The sequence below is a fragment of the Vitis vinifera genome, chromosome 5 (assembly GCF_030704535.1).
Source record: "Vitis vinifera cultivar Pinot Noir 40024 chromosome 5, ASM3070453v1".
Lineage (NCBI taxonomy): Eukaryota > Viridiplantae > Streptophyta > Magnoliopsida > Vitales > Vitaceae > Vitis > Vitis vinifera.
In genome coordinates, this window is record NC_081809.1 from 4,658,625 (window position 1) to 4,677,861 (window position 19,237).

A 19,237-nucleotide genomic window follows, 5' to 3' on the forward strand; every position below is an offset into this window, starting at 1 on the left:
TTATACAAACTATATATCTTCATTATGTCTTATAAGATTTTAGGACCAATTAGACACGGCTTACAGGTTACACGATCTCACATTAGTCCTTCCCATTTAAATATTATCTTATAAAAATACATATTTCCAATGTGGGGACACACAACTAAAGTCTAATATCTCTCTTTCATATGGGTATCATTCATCACATAAACAAACACTCATTAATATGATAAATATTGTCAATTCTAAATTCAACTTATGGTTGCGATTTTAAAAAAATCTACTAATTAAAAAATTTCACTCTATACACAGTATCAGAGACATCTCCTCCTAATAAAGGAGAGATATCACAAAGTCCCTCCTTGTCCACCATGGTTAATTCACTTGCAACTCAAAGTCATTTAAGAGTTTAAGACAAATGAGCAAAACCTAGCCGATATGAGTCCGGATAACGACAACAGCTTGCTAACATTACTATTGCAATCTTTATGATTGAAGACTGTAATGCCTGTGGACATGCCAAGTAATCGGTGGATTGCCACCCTGAATAAGTCCAGGGAAGAGAGAGAGTTAATACCTCCATGAGCCAGTTGTCATTGATAGAAACTTGGAGAGAATCACTCATACGGTCATACCACATAACAAAAGGTGAAGATGATATCGACACTCGGAATTACTGTATAAGGGTCTAATGCCCGTTAAAAAATTCAGTTGAACCACGCACATCACATGGCATAAAAGGTACAAAATATGGATATGGGTGTGTAAGGTAGGCACTAGAGAATAATTAAATCTAATCAGCAAAAGGTCAGCAATCCTAGGGTCTTATCCACATTTCAAACTTACGCAACCCGCGGCGTCTCACCGCTACACCCCTTATAATAAGGGTCCACTGACTCCACTCGCTGCAGTCCTTTACCAATTCCAACCCCATCTCTCTCCCTTTTTCTTCTCCATGGCTCTGCCTCTCAAACCCCTTTTCTTCTTCTCCTTCGTTTCTCTCGTCTCGGGCTCTTATTCTCTGCTCCTTCCTGTCACCAAAGATGCTGCCACACTCCAGTACGTGACCCAGATTCATCACGGCACTCCACTTGTTCCCATCAAGCTTGTGCTCGACCTCGGGGCTCCCTTTTTATGGCTTGATTGCAGTTCAGGCCATGTCTCATCCTCTAATACCCCAATCCTGTGTGGTTCGATTCAATGCTTAACTGCAAAGACCAGTGATTCTGGGCATGGGGGTGGAACCTCCACATGTCGTCTCTCCCCGAAAAACACCATCACAGGACTGGCCGAAGCAGGAGAGCTAGCAGAGGACATGGTAGCTGTGGAGGGGTCAGAGATGGGTTCTCGCTTCCTTTTCTCTTGTGCCCCCAAGCCCCTCTTAAAAGGCCTGGCAAGTGGCACCGTCGGAATGTTGGGCCTCGGGAGGACTAGAATTGCACTGCCGTCACAGCTCGCCGCATCGGTCGGCCTCCACCGGAAATTCGCAGTCTGTCTTTCATCATCCGAAGGCACCGTATTTTTGGAGAACGAAATTGCCGGAACAGACGTCTCAAAGTCGCTCATGTACACGCCCCTCCTCCCGGGTCAGGATCCCAATTCCGAAGGCTATTTCATCAGTGTGAAATCAATCAGGATAAACGGCAGGGGAGTCTCTCTTGGGACAATCACCGGAGGGACTAGGCTAAGCACAGTGGTTCCTTATACAACCATGAAGAGATCAGTCTACGACATATTTACTAAGGCTTACATCAAGGCTGCTGCTTCCATGAACATAACCAGGGTGGAATCCATGGCACCTTTCGGGGTCTGCTTCAGGTCCGAATCCTCCGAGCCCGCTGTGCCCACCATTGATCTTGTGCTTCAGAGTGAGATGGTGAAGTGGAGGATACTGGGGAGGAATTCCATGGTGCGGGTAAGCGATAAAGTTATGTGCTTGGGATTCTTGGATGGAGGTGTTGACCCAGGTACAGCAATCGTAATAGGGGGTCATCAACTGGAGGACAATCTTCTAGAGTTTGATCTCAGTACTTCTATGCTGGGTTTTAGTTCATCACTGTCCACTAGGGAAAGTAGCTGTTCTGAACTGAAATTGAATTCCATATTTAAAGGGTCTCTGTAAATTTGTAAGTCCAGAGCCTGATAGAGGGAGAGAAGAAATTTAAAGATAGATTTCTCCATTTATTTATTTTTAAATGAGACGTTAAATTGACGCGTCATTTTCTATTTGATGGTGCCAAGGCTTTACGTGGCTGGCCGTGACTTAAAAATATGCTTTTAACTCGTTGGCCAAAAAAGGAATATGCTTCCACCTTTTTCTGTCGTTTGTGGAGCGTCATATTCATCTAATACCGACCATCGGAGCTCCTTCTATGTGCCTGGGAAAAGACAGAATCCACCTTACAAATCTTATCCATCTGTGCACACTGATTTGGATTTCATTAGCTATTGACCTTTCCAGTCTTTTTTTAACCAAAAATCTAATATATAAAAGTAAGAATGGTGTTTACACATTTTTTTTAAATATAAATAATTAATTAGGTAATAAACATATATAAATTTTTATATTTTATAAATGATAAGCCATCGATATCATTTAATAAAATAATTAATAAATAACATTAGCTATAAGAGAGTTTTATATTTTATTAAAAGTTTATAAATAAATCCAAAAAATATTAGTTAAAAAGAAATAAAATATTTGTGGTTGTTACATTTGATTGTCCACAAAATATATATATATTTTAAGATATTATATTCTATTTGATATAATGTCACGATATTTAAGGTATTATATCAAATGGAAAATGTAAGTCATATTGATATTTAGTTTGTAAAATGAATAAAGAATAATAAAATAAAATATATGTTATTTTTTAATATTTGATATTATTTAAAATAAAAATTATATTGTATTTCATTATTTTTTATTAAATAAAAAGAATTTTTTTTTAAATTTCTCTTTTTATAACCATAAATGAAATTTTTAATCAAATTTTATTATTCTAAAAAATACATATATATATAACATGTTCCATTACTTATCATATCTCATATTTAATTCAACATATGATAAGTAAATAATGGATAACTTATTCTTTCCTATTACGGACCAAATATGAGATATGATATATTATATTTTTTTCTTATTCTATCTTATATAATATCATGTAAACCACACATGATATTAATTTTTAGATTCAAATATTTAAATTATCATTTTATTTATGTATAATATAAAAGTGTATTTTTTTTTTTTTGTTCATATAAAAAGACATCATCAATCAAATGATACCATATCTATATCTTATGTTATATTATTTGCACCATAGTTTCATTTATCCTTGCTTAGTACCTTCATCACATAGTATCCTCGTTCAACATCCTAAATCTCGTCAAACATATTAAACGGTCCGGATGTTTTGTTTCCCAAGTACTACTAAGATAGCTAGGCATTTTCTTATGTACATTTAATTGTCTCACTTGCATTCACGTGACCATTTATTATTAACTATAAAAAGAATAGTGCAGCCCACCATCAAATAATTCATGCCTATTTAATGTTTATATGTCTGTAATAGTAGGTTATAAACCACCTCCTCTGATAATGATTTGAAAGTCAAAGTCAAAAACTTCAACGGCTTTACTGAAGGCAGCCCCAGGTCACCAAGTCGCCATCCTTGACTTAGCATTATCCATAAGCAATCGATGAGCCGTATAAATACCTGCTGGACTTTCCACTTTTACTCACACTTCCAACTCTTCTTCTTCCTCCATCATTCAATATGGCTTCCACGTTTCTTCATCTCCTCCTCTGCTCCATTCTTCTCTCAGTCTTCTCTCCATCCCTAGCCCAGACATCTTTTCGTCCTAAAGCTCTCGTTCTTCCAGTCTCCAAAGATGCTGCCTCCCTTCAGTACATCACCCACATCAACCAGAGAACCCATCTCGTCTCCATACCTCTCACCCTCGATCTTGGCGGCCAGTTTCTATGGGTGGACTGCGACCAGGGCTATGTTTCATCTTCCTACAGGCCGGTCCGTTGCGGGTCGGCCCAATGCTCCCTTACCAGGTCTAAAGCTTGTGGAGAGTGTTTCTCTGGGCCAGTAAAGGGATGCAACTACAGCACCTGTGTTCTGTCCCCTGACAATACCGTAACTGGGACTGCAACAAGCGGTGAGGTGGGCGAAGATGCTGTATCCATCCAATCCACTGATGGGTCAAACCCGGGCCGCGTTGTTTCAGTCCGTCGATTGCTTTTCACTTGTGGATCGACATTTCTGTTGGAAGGCCTTGCCAGTAGGGTCAAAGGAATGGCCGGTCTTGGAAGGAGTCGGGTTGCACTCCCTTCACAATTCTCATCTGCCTTCAGCTTTAATAGGAAATTCTCGATTTGCCTGAGTTCTTCCACAAAGTCTACTGGTGTCGTGTTCTTTGGGGATGGGCCTTATGTTCTGCTGCCTAAAGTTGATGCCTCCCAATCCCTCACCTACACCCCACTGATTACTAATCCTGTAAGCACTGCATCGGCTTATTTTCAGGGCGAGGCTTCTGTGGAGTACTTCATTGGAGTAAAGTCCATTAAGATAAACGGAAAAGCGGTGCCGTTAAATGCAACATTGTTATCCATTGACAGCCAAGGCTACGGAGGAACCAAGATCAGCACAGTCCATCCTTACACGGTCTTGGAGACTTCAATCTACAAAGCTGTCACCCAAGCCTTCCTCAAAGAACTTTCAACCATCACCAGAGTGGCTTCAGTGTCTCCTTTCGGGGCATGCTTCAGCTCAAAGGACATCGGTAGCACACGCGTCGGTCCGGCTGTGCCGCCCATTGACCTCGTGTTGCAGAGACAGAGCGTGTACTGGAGGGTGTTTGGCGCAAACTCGATGGTTCAGGTGAGTGACAATGTGTTGTGTCTGGGATTTGTGGATGGAGGTGTGAACCCCAGGACTTCAATCGTGATAGGGGGGCGTCAACTGGAGGACAATCTTTTACAGTTTGATTTGGCCACTTCAAGGCTGGGCTTCAGCTCATCGCTTCTGTCCCGGCAGACCACCTGTTCTAACTTCAACTTCACATCTAATGCTTGAAGGGTTTCAACACCTTTACCATACAACTACGTACGGAGAAGTGATGATCGTATTATTCAAATTATTGTTTATGCATCTTCCTACTTTTCTGGACTAATAAATGGCCATGTTTGCTACTTTCCAAGTAATAGCCTAATAAAATGTGAAGAGTGTTGATTCTTTGAAGTCTCTTTACTCAAATGATGAAATAGTATATATGCATTACTATTCTAAAAAGCACTTCCAACTACTTGGACCATTTTGGGCAAAAATAGTCATCCTTTTCAACTACTTGGGTTCTTGCGAGTGCTCAAGTCAAGTTGCTAATTTCGTGTCAAAATTTCCTATGTTTGTTTTTGTTGTAGTATGTGGCTCATATTTGAGCGAAAAGACATACGAAGAAAAATGGGCAAAATGCCAAAGCGAAGCGGAGCGATGACATTTGTCATTTAGGCTTGTACTTCTTTTGTTGTCGGGTGAACAATAGGTTGCGGGGGTACGAGGGGCAACCCCCTCGGGTACGGTTCAATAATATTTTTGAAATTTCATTTCTAATGATTAATATAAATACCCTTTTTATGTATCCCTAATTTTAACATAGTGAAAATCCTCTTTTCCTGTTCCCATGGACGTAGGCAATTAGGTGAACCACGTTAAATCTCTATGTTCTTCTTTCTCGTTTTTCTATTTTTTTTTGTCATTAATCGTTGCATGGATTCCAATAATTTTCAATTCAAGTCTTTCGAATTCTCCCCTCTTAGACTAGATGTTTAAAGTACTTAGAAGGCAAATATAAGTGATTGAGGTCTTTTCAATTTAATGAGTATTTTAATTATTTGTTTATATTTTTTTCCCTTTTTTTTTTGGTGCATAAGAAGCATTGAGAGTTTTTAGTGGGGTTTTTTTTACTAAGTTTTTTTAGTCTATTTAATGATTGATCCAACCTTAAGTATGATAGATCCATCTTTAAAATTGTATGAAATTTCGAGTGTTGGATTGAGTGCTCTTCTTATTACTTAAACCCAAATTATCATTTTAGGGTTTAGAAAAACTTGATAGTTGTCATACCTCGTCCCATTGTGCTCCTTGGTCATTCCAATTTGGAAGTGTTTGTTGCCTTGGAGAATCTATCATGTTTTAAGCTATATATGAAACTATTTTTATTAAATTTTGTCACAAAATGTGAATTGATTCATTTGGTTCTTCTATCCAATCTCTCATTGTCGTTATTAAATTGGGGTAAGACATTATTTATTTATTTTATTGAACTTCAAGAAATGATTGAAATTGAGTTTGATGTTGACTTCAAGTGTGATTTAGAAGAAGGTATGTAATTGAAGTTAGAATGTGTTAGTCAAGTAGTCTAAGAGTGGATTGGTGGACATTTTTTATTGCTTGCAAGCTCATAATGCCTTTTTTTTGGTTTTTTATTTTTTTTTGTCTCTTCGGAGATTTTCTATGTTAAATCTTTGAGTTAGTGAATGAGCTAGAATTTGTATTAGTGTTTATGAAATTTACAATGTTTTAATGAGTTGTTGGTTGAGGGAATGAGCTGAAATTTAATCATTTAAGCCTTGGAAATTTTAATATAATTTTTTCCATTGTGGAGTTAATTAGTGGATATTTGGACATGTGATTTGAGATGTCGAAAGCTTATGCAAATCTTGATTGTGGAGCATTATTTCATTTGCATATGAATTTCATTGATTAAATTATTATTCAAAAGATTGAAAAAGAAAAATAAGAAAAATTTTAGGGAGTGATAACCTTTCTTTGCAAACCATCTCAAATTTATAAAAACAATAGAGATAGAACTTTTAAAAGCATGATATGGTGTAATAAAATAAAATAAAATTTTATTAATATATTAATATATTCTGATTTCACTTTCCACAATTCTATCTATGTTTGCATTAATATTTACGTAAATATTCAGTTCATCATCATTTGCATTATACATGACTTTTCCTTCCTTCCTTACTCATTAGTACTTTTACCAGTGTTGTATTGTCTTGTCCCTCCTACTCCATGGTGTACTTGTGCAAGACATAAAAATACATTTTTCCCCTGTGTTGTACCCCTTCCAAACCGATGATGCAGGATTGCAAGCATAAGACTGTTTGGTTTCGAAAAATCTAAAGGAAAATACAAAAGAAAGAAAATGGAGAGGAAAAACAAAATAAAAGAAAAAAAATGAAAAAAAACATAGATGTAAAATCAATAAATTATTTTTGTATATTACTTCAAACTCATTTAACTTAATTTAATTTATTTAAGTTTCTAATTAATTTTAATTATATTTGATTTTTTTTCATATCTTTCATAATAAAACCAAATATAAGAAAATCATTTTTTTCATTTTGTAACATTTTTTTTATTTGTTAGTACTTTTTGAGAACTAAACATAACCTAAAATGTTTCTCAACAAATTCATGTTGTTCGACCAATTTCTTGTAACATGTTCATGTTGATCAAAAAAAAAAAAAAATACTCAACTTTGATGATGTTCATGTTGATCAAAATTGAAACAAATACTCAACTTTGATCATCAAAAAGTGATTTTATTCACGTAATTTATCATGAAAACTAATCATAAGACTAAACGTTCTACAAAAGGAGCACATAAAAGTTACAAAAAGACAATTTTAAAATACATTGTTTAAGGCTTTTTGAAAGCAAATCTTCAATCATCTTTATAAAGCCTTATTTTGATTAAAACAAACAATATCAGGGGATCAATATGATTATCCCTAACAAATAGTCATCCTCCAAGTGTTGGATCAAAAGGCTTGAATAAATTTTATTGTGCTTTGCAGGGGATTTTGAGGGTCATGCTCCGCGTTGAGCTCATGAGGATCTAGGATACCCTATTGTATTTTAGCCCTCTTATGTATCTTAATAGAAAGTTTTCTTATTATATTTTAACTCTCTTATGGTTTAAGGTTTTGTTTTAGGGACAAATTAAAATGTTTGGTCACAATAGAAAGAAGAGCGAGAGTCTTTATCCTTGTAATTTTCTTATTCATTTGATTAATAAATTCTTGAGTGTTGGTGTACTTCGTGAACATAAGGATCATATTAATTACCAAACCATTTTAAAAAAAATTTGTCTTTTATTTATTTTTGTTGGTGTGTGGTTTGCTTAACACCAAGTTGGCTTATATTAATTGGTGATTAAATTAATCATGATTTTCATTTAGTTAAATCTGCAATAAGGAAAATCCCATGATGATAGCCCTATCACCACCCACGAATATTTCTACTTTAACATACATAGGTTTACAAGGGAAAAAGAAAAATAAGAAGAAAGGGAATCACAACATTAGTCATTAATTTCTCTATCACTTCAACTTGCTCAACTGTCTAATGATTACATATCTTGCTCACCAAGATATTTTTATCCTATATTCCAATTCAAATTATCAGATAAGATAGCCTACGTCTACGCATATATACCTCCATCCCTACTGATAACTTGCGTGTGGATATATAAATAAAAAAATATGTATAGAAATATAAAACATATAGCTTTGCAAAAAATCCGTAGAGGCTTTCAACAATTCTCCATTCATTTCTTGTCATTCCCAGTACTGCTGCCTGATTTTGAATGCTCCCTGAAGAAGCTAACATTCTTGTAGGAAAATATTGGACAGTTCATTCCACCATTTTTTGAGTATAGAGATGCATCTACATTTTTTGTAGTTTTCTTTTATAGGCCAAGAGAGAGTCCCTTAAGGAGGAGAAAACTCCCTTTTATAACCACTTTTCCTTGTGAATGAGCATAAGTAAGTGATTTTCGTAGTAGGTCAACAAACTTTTTGCAAGGATAAGGATAGTTGGACTCGTCTTTTTATACACAAGTTAGTCGTCTTTTTTTATGGTTCTGGGTTTGGGATGAGATGATTTTATGCGTTTTCAGGTACTTTGTTTGGGAGGTGGTATATTAAAGATATGCTGATTTTTGAGCACCTCTACTCCCAATCTCTCACATTCACCCCACTCCCTATATGTACATTAATTAGGAAATATAGCACAAAATACGAAGAATATGAAAAGGGAACAAATAAATTTATGAACAGTGACCCACAAGATGGTGAAAAATAGAGGTAGCCTAGGTAGAAAGGTTGCCAAAATGTTGAACCGTTGGAAAAAAGAAAATACAAATATGGTACTTACCTCTAAAATGGAACACCTAAGAAGCATGAGTCACTTTTCCCCCCTTTGGGTGTAACACAAGCATTGTGTGTTGAATTACTTGAATTGTAACCGCACCTCAATTACCTCTTCAGCTTCAATTCCTCAGAGCCCAAACTGTGTGACCAACAAACTAATCCCCCCACGTCCATACCTGCATTTCTTGATCAATTTCCCTCCCATGGCATGCAAGAAACAATCCAGCTTTTCTATATATCATAAATTCACTACACATCTTTATAAAGACACCTGCCAGACCACTAAAGTTCTGAGAATTTGATCATGAAAAGTCTGTTTGAAAAGCAACTATCTCCCGGTACTTCCAACAATTCATCAAGTAGTGGGCAATCTAGAGATGATCAAGAGCTGGGCTCTCATGCAGTACCCAAGAATGGAGATCATGTTCGCAAGAAAAACTCATGGTTTTGCTGTTCTCCACCTGATCACATGGATCTGAACCCTGCTCGAATGGTAAGTTAGGAGGTTAAAACATTCCAAGAAGCTAGTCTCTCATGAAACTCACTATGTGATACATTTTCATTGGGTCTTAGCCATTTGAGTTTAACAAATATGCAGATTTTAGCAGAGATGGTGGGGACTTTCATTCTGGTTTTCTGTGTATATGGGATTGAAGCAGTTACCCAGCTAATGAAAGGCGAAGTGGGTCTCTTGGAGTATGCAGTCACTGGAGGGTTGACAGTAGTAGTGTTGGTTTTCTCCATTGGGTCCATCTCCGGAGCACATGTAAACCCTTCTGTCACCATAACCTTTGCTACCCTTTGCCAATTCCCATGGTCCAAGGTAGTAGTAGTAGTCAACAACTTCACCTCCTAATCAATTTGAATGTTTATTGAGATCCAATGTTGAAGTTGTTCCTAATTACTTGTCCCAAAGGTTCCATACTACATATCGGCACAAATAGTAGGTTCGGTGCTGGCAACGTACGTGGGAAGGTCTATCTATGGCATAAAACCAGAACTTATCACTACCAAGCCGCTGCAAGGCTGCAGTTCTGCCTTCTGGGTCGAGTTCATCGCCACATTCATCATCATGTTCCTAGCTGTATCTTTGACAAGCCAACCTCAATCTGTAAGAAAAGAATAAAAGAATAAATAAATAAAAAACAAGAAGCCATTTTTGGGTAATCTTTATGCTTCATTTGATTATTGAGAAACTGCAGGTAAGCCACTTGTCTGGTTTCGTCGTTGGAATAGCCATTGGACTTGCAGTGCTAATCACAGGGTATACATATATATACAAACTCAATATTACTGTACTATGTCTCTACCATTTTAATCACAGTTTGTGTTGGTTTCTTTGGTATTTCCATTACAGGCCTGTTTCAGGAGGATCAATGAATCCAGCAAGGTCCTTGGGACCTGCAATTGTTTCGTGGAAATTTGACGACATATGGATTTATACAATCGCCCCAACTCTTGGAGCTGTGGCAGGAGGTCACCTGTTTCATCTGTTACGTCTCCGGCACCAGCCTTGCACCCCCAATTCCTCTCCCAACACCATTCTACTAAGCAACGCCTTCCAGTAGGCTTTGGTGGAACTGAGTGTAGAAGAAGGTAGCAGGAAGAGGATGCTGCTGCTGCATTTTTCTATTAATTTATCTGGTGTTTGAGAATATTTAGTGTAAATTTAATATGGCTTTTTGCCTCGACTTATCTATACTGCTTATTTTACTATTTTTGATAAAAAAAAAAATTAAAAATGGAACTTCAACTTTCCTATGTTGTACACTCAATTACTTAATTTATGATTTAAGTGTTAGATCATCCATTCAAACTTATTTTTTACATGTTGGATTTGAATGAATAAAAACTTATTTTTTACATGTTGGATTTGAATGAATAAAAAAAGCGGAAAATAGAAATAAATGTCATATTTGATAACTGTTTTCAAAAATATATTTTTGTTCTCCTAGATATAAAAATAAAAAAATATGTTTGATAATTAGAAAATAAAAAACAAAGCATTTTTAAATAATATCTTTTAATTATTTTTTAATTCTTATTTTAAAAATATAGAAAATGTGTTAAAAATATTTTAGATTCTTAAACAAATTTTTGTTCTAAAAACAACTTTTAAAAATACTTCCTAAATAGAGCCAAATTCTCATTTTATCTTAATATTTAATAGGGATTATAAATCATGCAATAATCTCATTCCCTTAAAAATGACGATTTAAGAAACAATTTCAAAATGGATATATTATGAATTAATTAATTACCGTCATAAGTTTCAAGATGATTAAGCCACAAGATTAAGTATTAATCATATAAAAAAGTTTAAATGGACATCAATAAAAACTAATTAATTGTTAGATGGATGGCTATAGCTTTCGGGTTGAGAGACAAATCCTAGGTTTAACTCATTGGAGCACGTCTGTTGGGGAAGGAATTGTTAAACATATATATGACACATGCTCCATGACAACTCGAGAAATAGCTTAATTTAAGTTAATAATTTCGTTCCATTCTTCTTAACTTAGACGACTTTCTATATTATTATATCTTACTCTCTATTGAAGATTTAAGTTTATTGTGTAATTAATTGGAATGATACAAGTAAATATAGAGAACTTCGAGAAAGTCTAATTGGGATCAATTATGGCATGAATTGGATGTTAAATTTTTAATTAAGCTAAAACTCTCTTAAAATTGGTTTTAAAACTTTGTGTGAGTGCACAAGTGATGCTCCTAGCACTCAAAGCACTTCTTGGCTCGAAGCTCAAGCACTCCTTAAGGTGTTTGAATTCTTTTTGTATTTTTAAATTATTTGTTTTAGGAAAATTCTAGATTTCGCCTACAAGGCATTTGGTCCTCTAAATACTATACTATAAAAGTTTTTGCTCTTTGATGCAAACTTTGGAAAAAAAAAATGGATTTTTAGTCTTCATGTATCCCAAAATTCTCAAAAGTTGTGTTTTTTCTCGTGCCTTAGGCTTAAGAGAAAGATCTGCATCCCTCATGTGTTGAGTTGTTGACATGAAAACTAGTGTAAATTTGGGAGTAAGTTTTAGGGATAACATGCATACTTTTCTTTTAATGGTAGCTTTGTGTGTTGAGATATTATGATATATTCTAGGAAAGTAGTTGCTATTGTTTAGAATTGTTTCCTAAATGTTGAGATATTATGATATATTCTAGGAGCTATTGTTTAGGATTGTTTCCTAAACTCACGGCATTGTTTAGGAATGTTTCCTAAACTCACGGTTTTCCCTTAATTAGGTTTGCTTGATGTACTATATATTTACATGGATGAATATCAATTAGGGTTAAGCTTTGACCCTTTAATCACACTTTACATGGTATCAGAGCACTGACATGCACACACAATAAAACAATGGCCGGCGATGATGAACAACCACCATTGCCGCCACCTAAAAGGGAGATGAATTCACCTTTTTTTCTCGGCACAGGAGACGGACCAGGCGACTTCATCACTCCCACTCACTTACGCGGCGACAATTACGATGATTGGGCTTCCGATATTCAGTTGGCATTGGAGGCACGTCGCAAGTTCGAATTTTTGGAAGGCACTATCACCGGACCACAACCTCCATATACCCAATCTGATTGGAACACCGTCAATGCAATGTTGGTTTCTTGGATTACAAACACAATCGATCCCGAGGTAAAGAGTACCCTATCTAAATTTCGTGATGCAAAACGCTTATGGGAGCATCTTAAGCAACGATATGCTATGGTTAATGGCCCAAGAATTCAACAGTTAAAGACTTCAATTGCTAAGTGTGAGCAATCGAAATCTATGTCTGTTACAACTTACTATGGCAAATTGAATGTATTATGGGGGGAATTATTTAAGCATGAACCGTTAATTTCTTGCACTTGTTGTTCGTCTTGTACTGCCGCATCATTGCACCAAGCAAGACGTGAACAAGGAAAATTACATGACTTCTTGATGGGACTCAACATTGATCTGTACGCTTAATTACGAACCAATATCATTTCTCAAGATCCCTTGCCTTCGCTTGATCGAGCGTACCAACTGGTGATACAAGATGAGCGTGTGCGGCTCGCCAAGGCAGTCACAGAAGACAAGCCAACAAAGGTCCTTGGCTTTGCTGTCCGTACAGGTGCTGGAAGAGGACGAGGAAAAACGGAGAGGCCTGTGTGTAGCCACTGTAAGAAGACGGGGCATGAGACTTCAACTTGCTGGTCCCTCGTTGCTTGTCCTCACTGTCACAAGCATGGCCATGACAAAAATAATTGTTATGAAATAGTGGGTTATCATGAGGGGTGGTTGGATCAAAACAAGGTTGATGGGGGTGTTGGACGTAGTCGTCAGCAGGCTGGTCGTGGGCGTGGTTCAGCTCGTGCTAAAGCGGCAAGTAGCACAATTGGAGCATCCTCTACTAAAAGTTCTACCGATCAACTCTTCACACCCGAACAATGGAAAGCTCTTGCGGGCTTAATTGGTAATGCTCAAGTTCCGGATGACAGGTTGAATGGTAAGTTTGACACGAAGTCATGGATCATTGACACCGAGGCAACTCATCACGTGACCAGTGATTTATCTTGGTTATTTGATACTATAACGTTGTTTGAGTGTCCGGTTGGCCTTCCTAATGGTGAATCTGTTGTTGCGACCCAATCCGGTTCCGTTCGTTTGTCGAATAACATCACCCTTAAAAACGTTCTTTATGTGCCGAAACTCAATTGCAATTTACTTTCGGTTTCACAATTGACTGATGACTTACATTGTATTGTCCAATTTAACTCTTATATGTGTGCTATACAGGACCACACCAGGGAGCTGATTGGAACGGGAGTTAGGCGAGATGGACTTTACTACTTCGGTAGAGCTGAAGGTGATTCGGTACAACATGTTTCTGTCCACAACGCAGCCTCCACTTTGGAGTTGTGGCACAAAAGGATGGGACATCCTTCAGAGAAAGTAGTGAAGTTACTTCCTCCAGTTAGCAATCTTAAGGGTAGTTTAAACAAAGCTTGTGAAATATGTTTTCGTGCTAAGCATCCTAGAGACAAATTTCCTTTAAGTGACAATAAGGCAACTAGAATTTTTGAGAAAATACATTGTGATTTGTGGGGCTCTTATAAACATGTCTCTTCTTGTGGAGCTCGTTATTTTTTAACTATTGTTGATGATTTCTCAAGAGCTGTGTGGATTTATTTGTTGGTCGATAAAACAGAAGTTTTTCGGATGTTTATGTCTTTTATTGTAATGGTAGATCGACAATTTTCTCAAACAGTGAAAGTTGTTCAAAGTGATAATGGTACGGAATTTAAATGCCTACTTGACTATTTTTCTGCAACTGGCATTTTATTCCAAACTTCTTGTGTGGGAACTCCGCAACAAAATGGGAGGGTTGAGAGAAAACACAAGCATATTTTAAATGTGGGGAGGGCATTATGCTTTCAAGCAAATTTGCCTATTTATTTTTGGGGCGAAAGTGTTCTTGCCGCTGCTCATTTAATAAACCGCACTCCCTCTCCTTTGTTACACAATAAAACACCATTTGAAATCCTATTTGGCACCCCTCCTTCATATGCGGCAATTCACACCTTTGGTTGTCTTAGTTTTGCTCATGATCAAAAATCCAAAGGTGACAAATTTGCAAGTAGAAGTAGAAAATGTGTGTTTTTGGGTTACCCGTTTGGAAAGAAGGGGTGGAAGTTGTTTGATTTGGACACCAAGGAATTATTTGTTTCTCGTGATGTCAAGTTTTTTTAGGATGTTTTTCCGTTTGGTAACCCGGGTGCTGTGAATATTATTCCGGACAACATTGTGCCTACGGTAAATGTTGAAATTGATAGTGATTTTGCTGATTTTGTCGATGATGATGCTGATTTACCTAACCCACAAGCCCAAACACAAAATCCCAACCTCATCCAACCTGAACCCCAAGCCCACCAAGATCTTTCACCTGGGCCGAAAGTTATTCCCACTGTTGGGCTTGATTCACTTGGGCTTGACAATACAAGCAATGGGCAGTCTGCTCCTATGGGAAAGGGAATGAGGGATAAATTTCCTTCGGTTCTATTACGAGATTTTGTTACTCATACGGTGGTTACTGAAAGTCCATCTCCCGCCACTCCGTCTCCACAGCATCCCTCAGGTACTCCTTATCCCATAGCACATTATATAAATTGTGACAATTTTTCTGTACATTATCGAAAGTTTCTTGTAGCTATTATTTCGAGCAATGATTCTAAGTCATTTAAAGAGGCTATGAAATATGTCGGTTGGCAAAAGTCAATGCATGAGGAGATTCGGGCTTTGGAGGAAAATGGTACGTGGACTCTTGAACCTCTTCCAAAGGGTAAGCGTGCTTTGGGAAGTCAGTCGGTTTACAGAACCAAGTACTTCTCAAACGGTGATATTGAAAGGCTCAAATCCAGATTAGTAGTTTTGGGGAATCATCAAGAAGCCGGTATTGATTATCATGAGACTTTTTCTCCAGTTGCCAAAATGACTACGGTGCGTGCTTTCTTGGCTATTGCGGCTTCGAAAAATTGGGAACTTCATCAGATGGATGTTCACAATGCCTTTTTGCATGGAGATCTTGAGGAAGAAGTGTATATGAAGCTACTCCCAGGTTTTGAGAGTTCCGATCCGAACTTGGTTTGTAGGTTACGGAAATCACTTTATGGGTTGAAACAGGCTCCGAGATGTTGGTTTGCCAAGTTGGTCACGGCTCTTAAAGGATATGGTTTCTTATAATCCTACTCTGATTATTCTCTTTTTACTTACACTAAGGGCAATGTTCAAATAAATGTGCTAGTGTATGTCGACGATCTTATTATCTCTGGGAATGATTCCGCTGCACTTAAGACCTTTAAAGCCTATCTCAGTGATTGTTTTAAGATGAAAGATCTTGGTGTTTTGAAGTATTTCCTCGGAATCGAGGTGGCCAGGAGTTCGGCTGGTTTGTTCTTGTGTCAACGCAAGTACAAACTTGACATTATATCGGAGGCCGAATTACTGGGAGCTAAGCCGTGTGGCTTCCCGATCGAGCAAAATCACAGATTAGGACTCGCAAATGGGGAGCTCTTATCGAACCCTGAGTCCTATCGCAGATTAGTAGGTCGACTCATTTATCTGGCAGTGACCCGTCCAGATTTGGCCTACTCGGTTCATATATTATCTCAATTTATGCAGGAGCCTAGAATTGAGCATTGGGAGGCGGCTTTGAGAGTCGTTCGTTATTTGAAAGGTACTCCGGGTCAGGGTATCTTGTTACGTGCAGATAGTGATCTGTCCCTGTAGGGTTGGTGTGATTCTGATTGGGCAGCATGTCCAGTCACTAGATGCTCTTTGTCCGGATGGCTTGTGTTTCTTGGGCAATCTCCTATTTCTTGGAAGACAAAGAAGCAACACACAGTTTCCCGCTTGTCTGCAGAAGCAGAATACCGAGCTATGGCAGCAGTTACTTGTGAGCTCAAATAGTTGAAGGGTTGCTTCTGAGCTTGGGTGTGCACCACCCAAAGGCAATCAAGCTCTTTTGTGATAGTCAGTCAGCCCTTCATATGGCCAAAAATCCAGTATTTCATGAACGCACCAAACACATTGAGGTTGATTGTCACTTTGTTCGGGATGCGATAACAGATGGTTTGATTGCTCCGTCATATGTTCCTACTGTTACACAATTGGCGGATATTTTTACAAAGGCTCTTGGAAAGAAACAATTTGATTATCTTCTTGCCAAGTTGGGCATTTTTGAACCTCATGCTCCAACTTGAGGGAGGGTGTTGAGATATTATGATATATTCTAGGAAAGTAGTTGCTATTGTTTAGGATTGTTTCCTAAATGTTGAAATATTATGATATATTCTAGGAGCTATTGTTTAGGATTGTTTCCTAAACTCACGGCATTGTTTAGGAATGTTTCCTAAACTCACGGTTTTCCCTTAATTAGGTTTGCTTGATGTACTATATATTTACATGGATGAATATCAATTAGGGTTAAGCTTTGACCCTTTAATCACACTTTACATTGTGTAATATGGTCTTTGGTGATCTTATAGTTTTTACATCCATATAGTCTTTGGAAGACTTCGTAAATGGTTTTCCACATAAAAATCATTTTGTCTCGTGCGATTTATTTCTCTACCTTCTCTCTATTTATTAAAGATGAATTAAAAATAAAAATTTGGATTAAAAGAAGTTAATACCTATTCACCCCTCCACGTGTTCAATAAATAAAATCTACAAACTTCATTGAGGATAGGTATATTGTAGGATAGGTAGGCCTAAGAATTGCTAGGCACATAACAATCACTCATCAAAAAATAACGACTCAATAAATGGTTAAGAATGAATGTGCATAAGTTTCCACTATAAGATCTCGTATGAGTATGATGTTAAACTTAATAAAAAGGCTTAGAATGACTTAAAAATGGATATATTATGCAATAATTATGTTCCATTTAACCTAATAGAAAATGGTTAAGTTTATATTTATTTTTTCTATTTTTAAAATAATTTATCATCCATCGCCATGAAAATTTCATTCCCCCACCAAATGTGCGAAGTAGGAATAAGGGTCTCCAATGGGCCAGGCCGGGCGGTCCGGCCCGAAGGAGTAAAGCCCATGGCCCAGCCCAGGGGGGCCACTGAGCCCGTTGACTGGTCAACGGGCCGGGCCGGACCCTTGATATATCTAAGGCCCGTGGGCCCTCAAGCTGGATGGGCTTGGCGGGCCAGGGTAAAAATTAAAATAATTTTTAATTTTGGAGGGAAGGGGTTCGAATCCCCTTCCCTTATAGAACCATAAGGGAGCTAGCCACCAACTGAGTTGGCCCTCTTTTGTGTAACTATTTTGCATTAATTATATATATATTAGAAATGTTGTATGATTTTTGAAAAAAAATAAAAGTGAGTTGGTTGTTCAACGGTTACATAACCATTGAACATGTCACTCATAATTCAATTTCAAATATATGACCGTTGAACGATCTTGAAATTTTTTTTTTAAAAAAAAATTAAATCCTAATATTTAAATCCCTATAAATATTAAATACCCTCAATTTTTTTCTATTCTCTCAACTCTTAAGCTCTCTCCCATTCCACAATATTTCCGATTATTGCATTTTGTCTCAAATTATTCAATATTATTGGTGGTGAAAAATAAGCATTGGTGGTTCAAAGAGTTCAAATTTGAAGGAATTTCTGCTTCGGTTCTCTAATTTAGTAACATACTTCACCTTTTCTTTTATTTATTTGTTACATTTTAATTTTACATTTATTATTTTTAACATAATATTTTATCAATAATTATAATTATGGCAAGTGGTTCTTGTTCTTCATCTAATGCATGTGATAGCAAAAAATTTACTTCAAATATATGAATTTTTTTTTATAGAATAGAAATAAATTTAGAAAATAATAAAAAAGAAATAAAAGCAAAATGTAAAATTTGTAACAAACTTCTTAGTGGTGGCTCAAATGCAGGTACAAGTCATTTAAAAATGCATCATGAAAATTGTAAAACTAAAAATAATGTAGATATTAGAAATTATATGCAATTAGGTAAAGATGAAAGTGGAAATTTAAAAACATTTTCTTATGATGAATCTTATTGTCGTGAAGAAATGATTGGTTATATAATAAGAGCAGAACAACCTTTCAATTTTACTAGTTCGCTATAACCGCCAAGAGATAATGATTAAAATATTTTATTAAATGTATGTCATATTTTTATTTTTATTTTTATAGTTGAAAAGTACAAATGATTGACAAATAAGTAGGTACCAACCTAGTTGGGATGTATTTATTTTGTAGTAATGTAAATTTTTCCCACATTTTTAAATGTAATGTATACATTTAATGAATAAAATAGTTAACAATGAATATTTTTATTAATATAACATTTTCTATTTCTTGAAATTTTTTTTTAATATATATTTTAAAGTGACGGGCCTACGGGCTGGGCCTAAGGGCCGGGCCTAATTTGGGGCCCATGGCCCGGCCCATCCAGAAATGGGCTCGGGCCG

At 36.7% G+C, this 19,237-nt stretch overlaps 3 protein-coding genes across 4 annotated transcripts; all 3 read left to right on the plus strand.

Annotated features, from left to right (window-relative positions):
• Positions 1-857: 857 nt before the first annotated feature.
• LOC100259548 (probable aspartic proteinase GIP2) lies at positions 858-2,162 on the plus strand. The gene has a single exon (XM_002280472.4). The coding sequence runs from the start codon at positions 938-940 to the stop codon at positions 2,102-2,104; it is 1,167 nt and encodes a 388-aa protein (XP_002280508.1). The 5' UTR covers positions 858-937; the 3' UTR covers positions 2,105-2,162.
• A 1,479-nt stretch (positions 2,163-3,641) lies between these two features.
• Positions 3,642-5,240, plus strand: LOC100251215 (probable aspartic proteinase GIP2). The gene has a single exon (XM_002277663.4). It carries the CDS (start codon positions 3,768-3,770, stop codon positions 5,073-5,075), a length of 1,308 nt encoding a protein of 435 aa, XP_002277699.1. The 5' UTR covers positions 3,642-3,767; the 3' UTR covers positions 5,076-5,240.
• A 4,117-nt stretch (positions 5,241-9,357) lies between these two features.
• On the plus strand, positions 9,358-10,983 carry LOC100246074 (probable aquaporin NIP7-1). 2 transcript variants are annotated; one of them, XM_019219913.2, is made up of 5 exons: positions 9,358-9,719; positions 9,825-10,052; positions 10,143-10,337; positions 10,429-10,490; positions 10,584-10,983. In XM_019219913.2, the coding sequence occupies exons 1-5, from the start codon at positions 9,531-9,533 to the stop codon at positions 10,792-10,794; spliced, it is 885 nt and encodes a 294-aa protein (XP_019075458.1). In that variant the 5' UTR covers positions 9,358-9,530; the 3' UTR covers positions 10,795-10,983. The 2 variants fall into 2 exon arrangements, with proteins under 2 accessions (XP_019075458.1, XP_002277721.3); XM_002277685.5 differs by having other exon boundaries at positions 9,362-9,719; positions 9,825-10,049.
• Positions 10,984-19,237: the final 8,254 nt, after the last annotated feature.

What these genes read in the sequence shown, in the direction of transcription:
- LOC100259548 (XM_002280472.4), top strand. Translation starts at nt 938, where the DNA reads ATGGCTCTGCCTCTCAAACCCCTTTTCTTCTTCTCCTTCGTTTCTCTC.
- LOC100251215 (XM_002277663.4), top strand. Translation starts at nt 3,768, where the DNA reads ATGGCTTCCACGTTTCTTCATCTCCTCCTCTGCTCCATTCTTCTCTCA.
- LOC100246074 (XM_019219913.2), top strand. Translation starts at nt 9,531, where the DNA reads ATGAAAAGTCTGTTTGAAAAGCAACTATCTCCCGGTACTTCCAACAAT. An exon ending in ATCTGAACCCTGCTCGAATG is followed by an intron (nt 9,720 to 9,824) that starts GTAAGTTAGGAG and finishes ACAAATATGCAG; the next exon opens with ATTTTAGCAGAGATGGTGGG. An exon ending in CTTGCAGTGCTAATCACAGG is followed by an intron (nt 10,491 to 10,583) that starts GTATACATATAT and finishes TTTCCATTACAG; the next exon opens with GCCTGTTTCAGGAGGATCAA.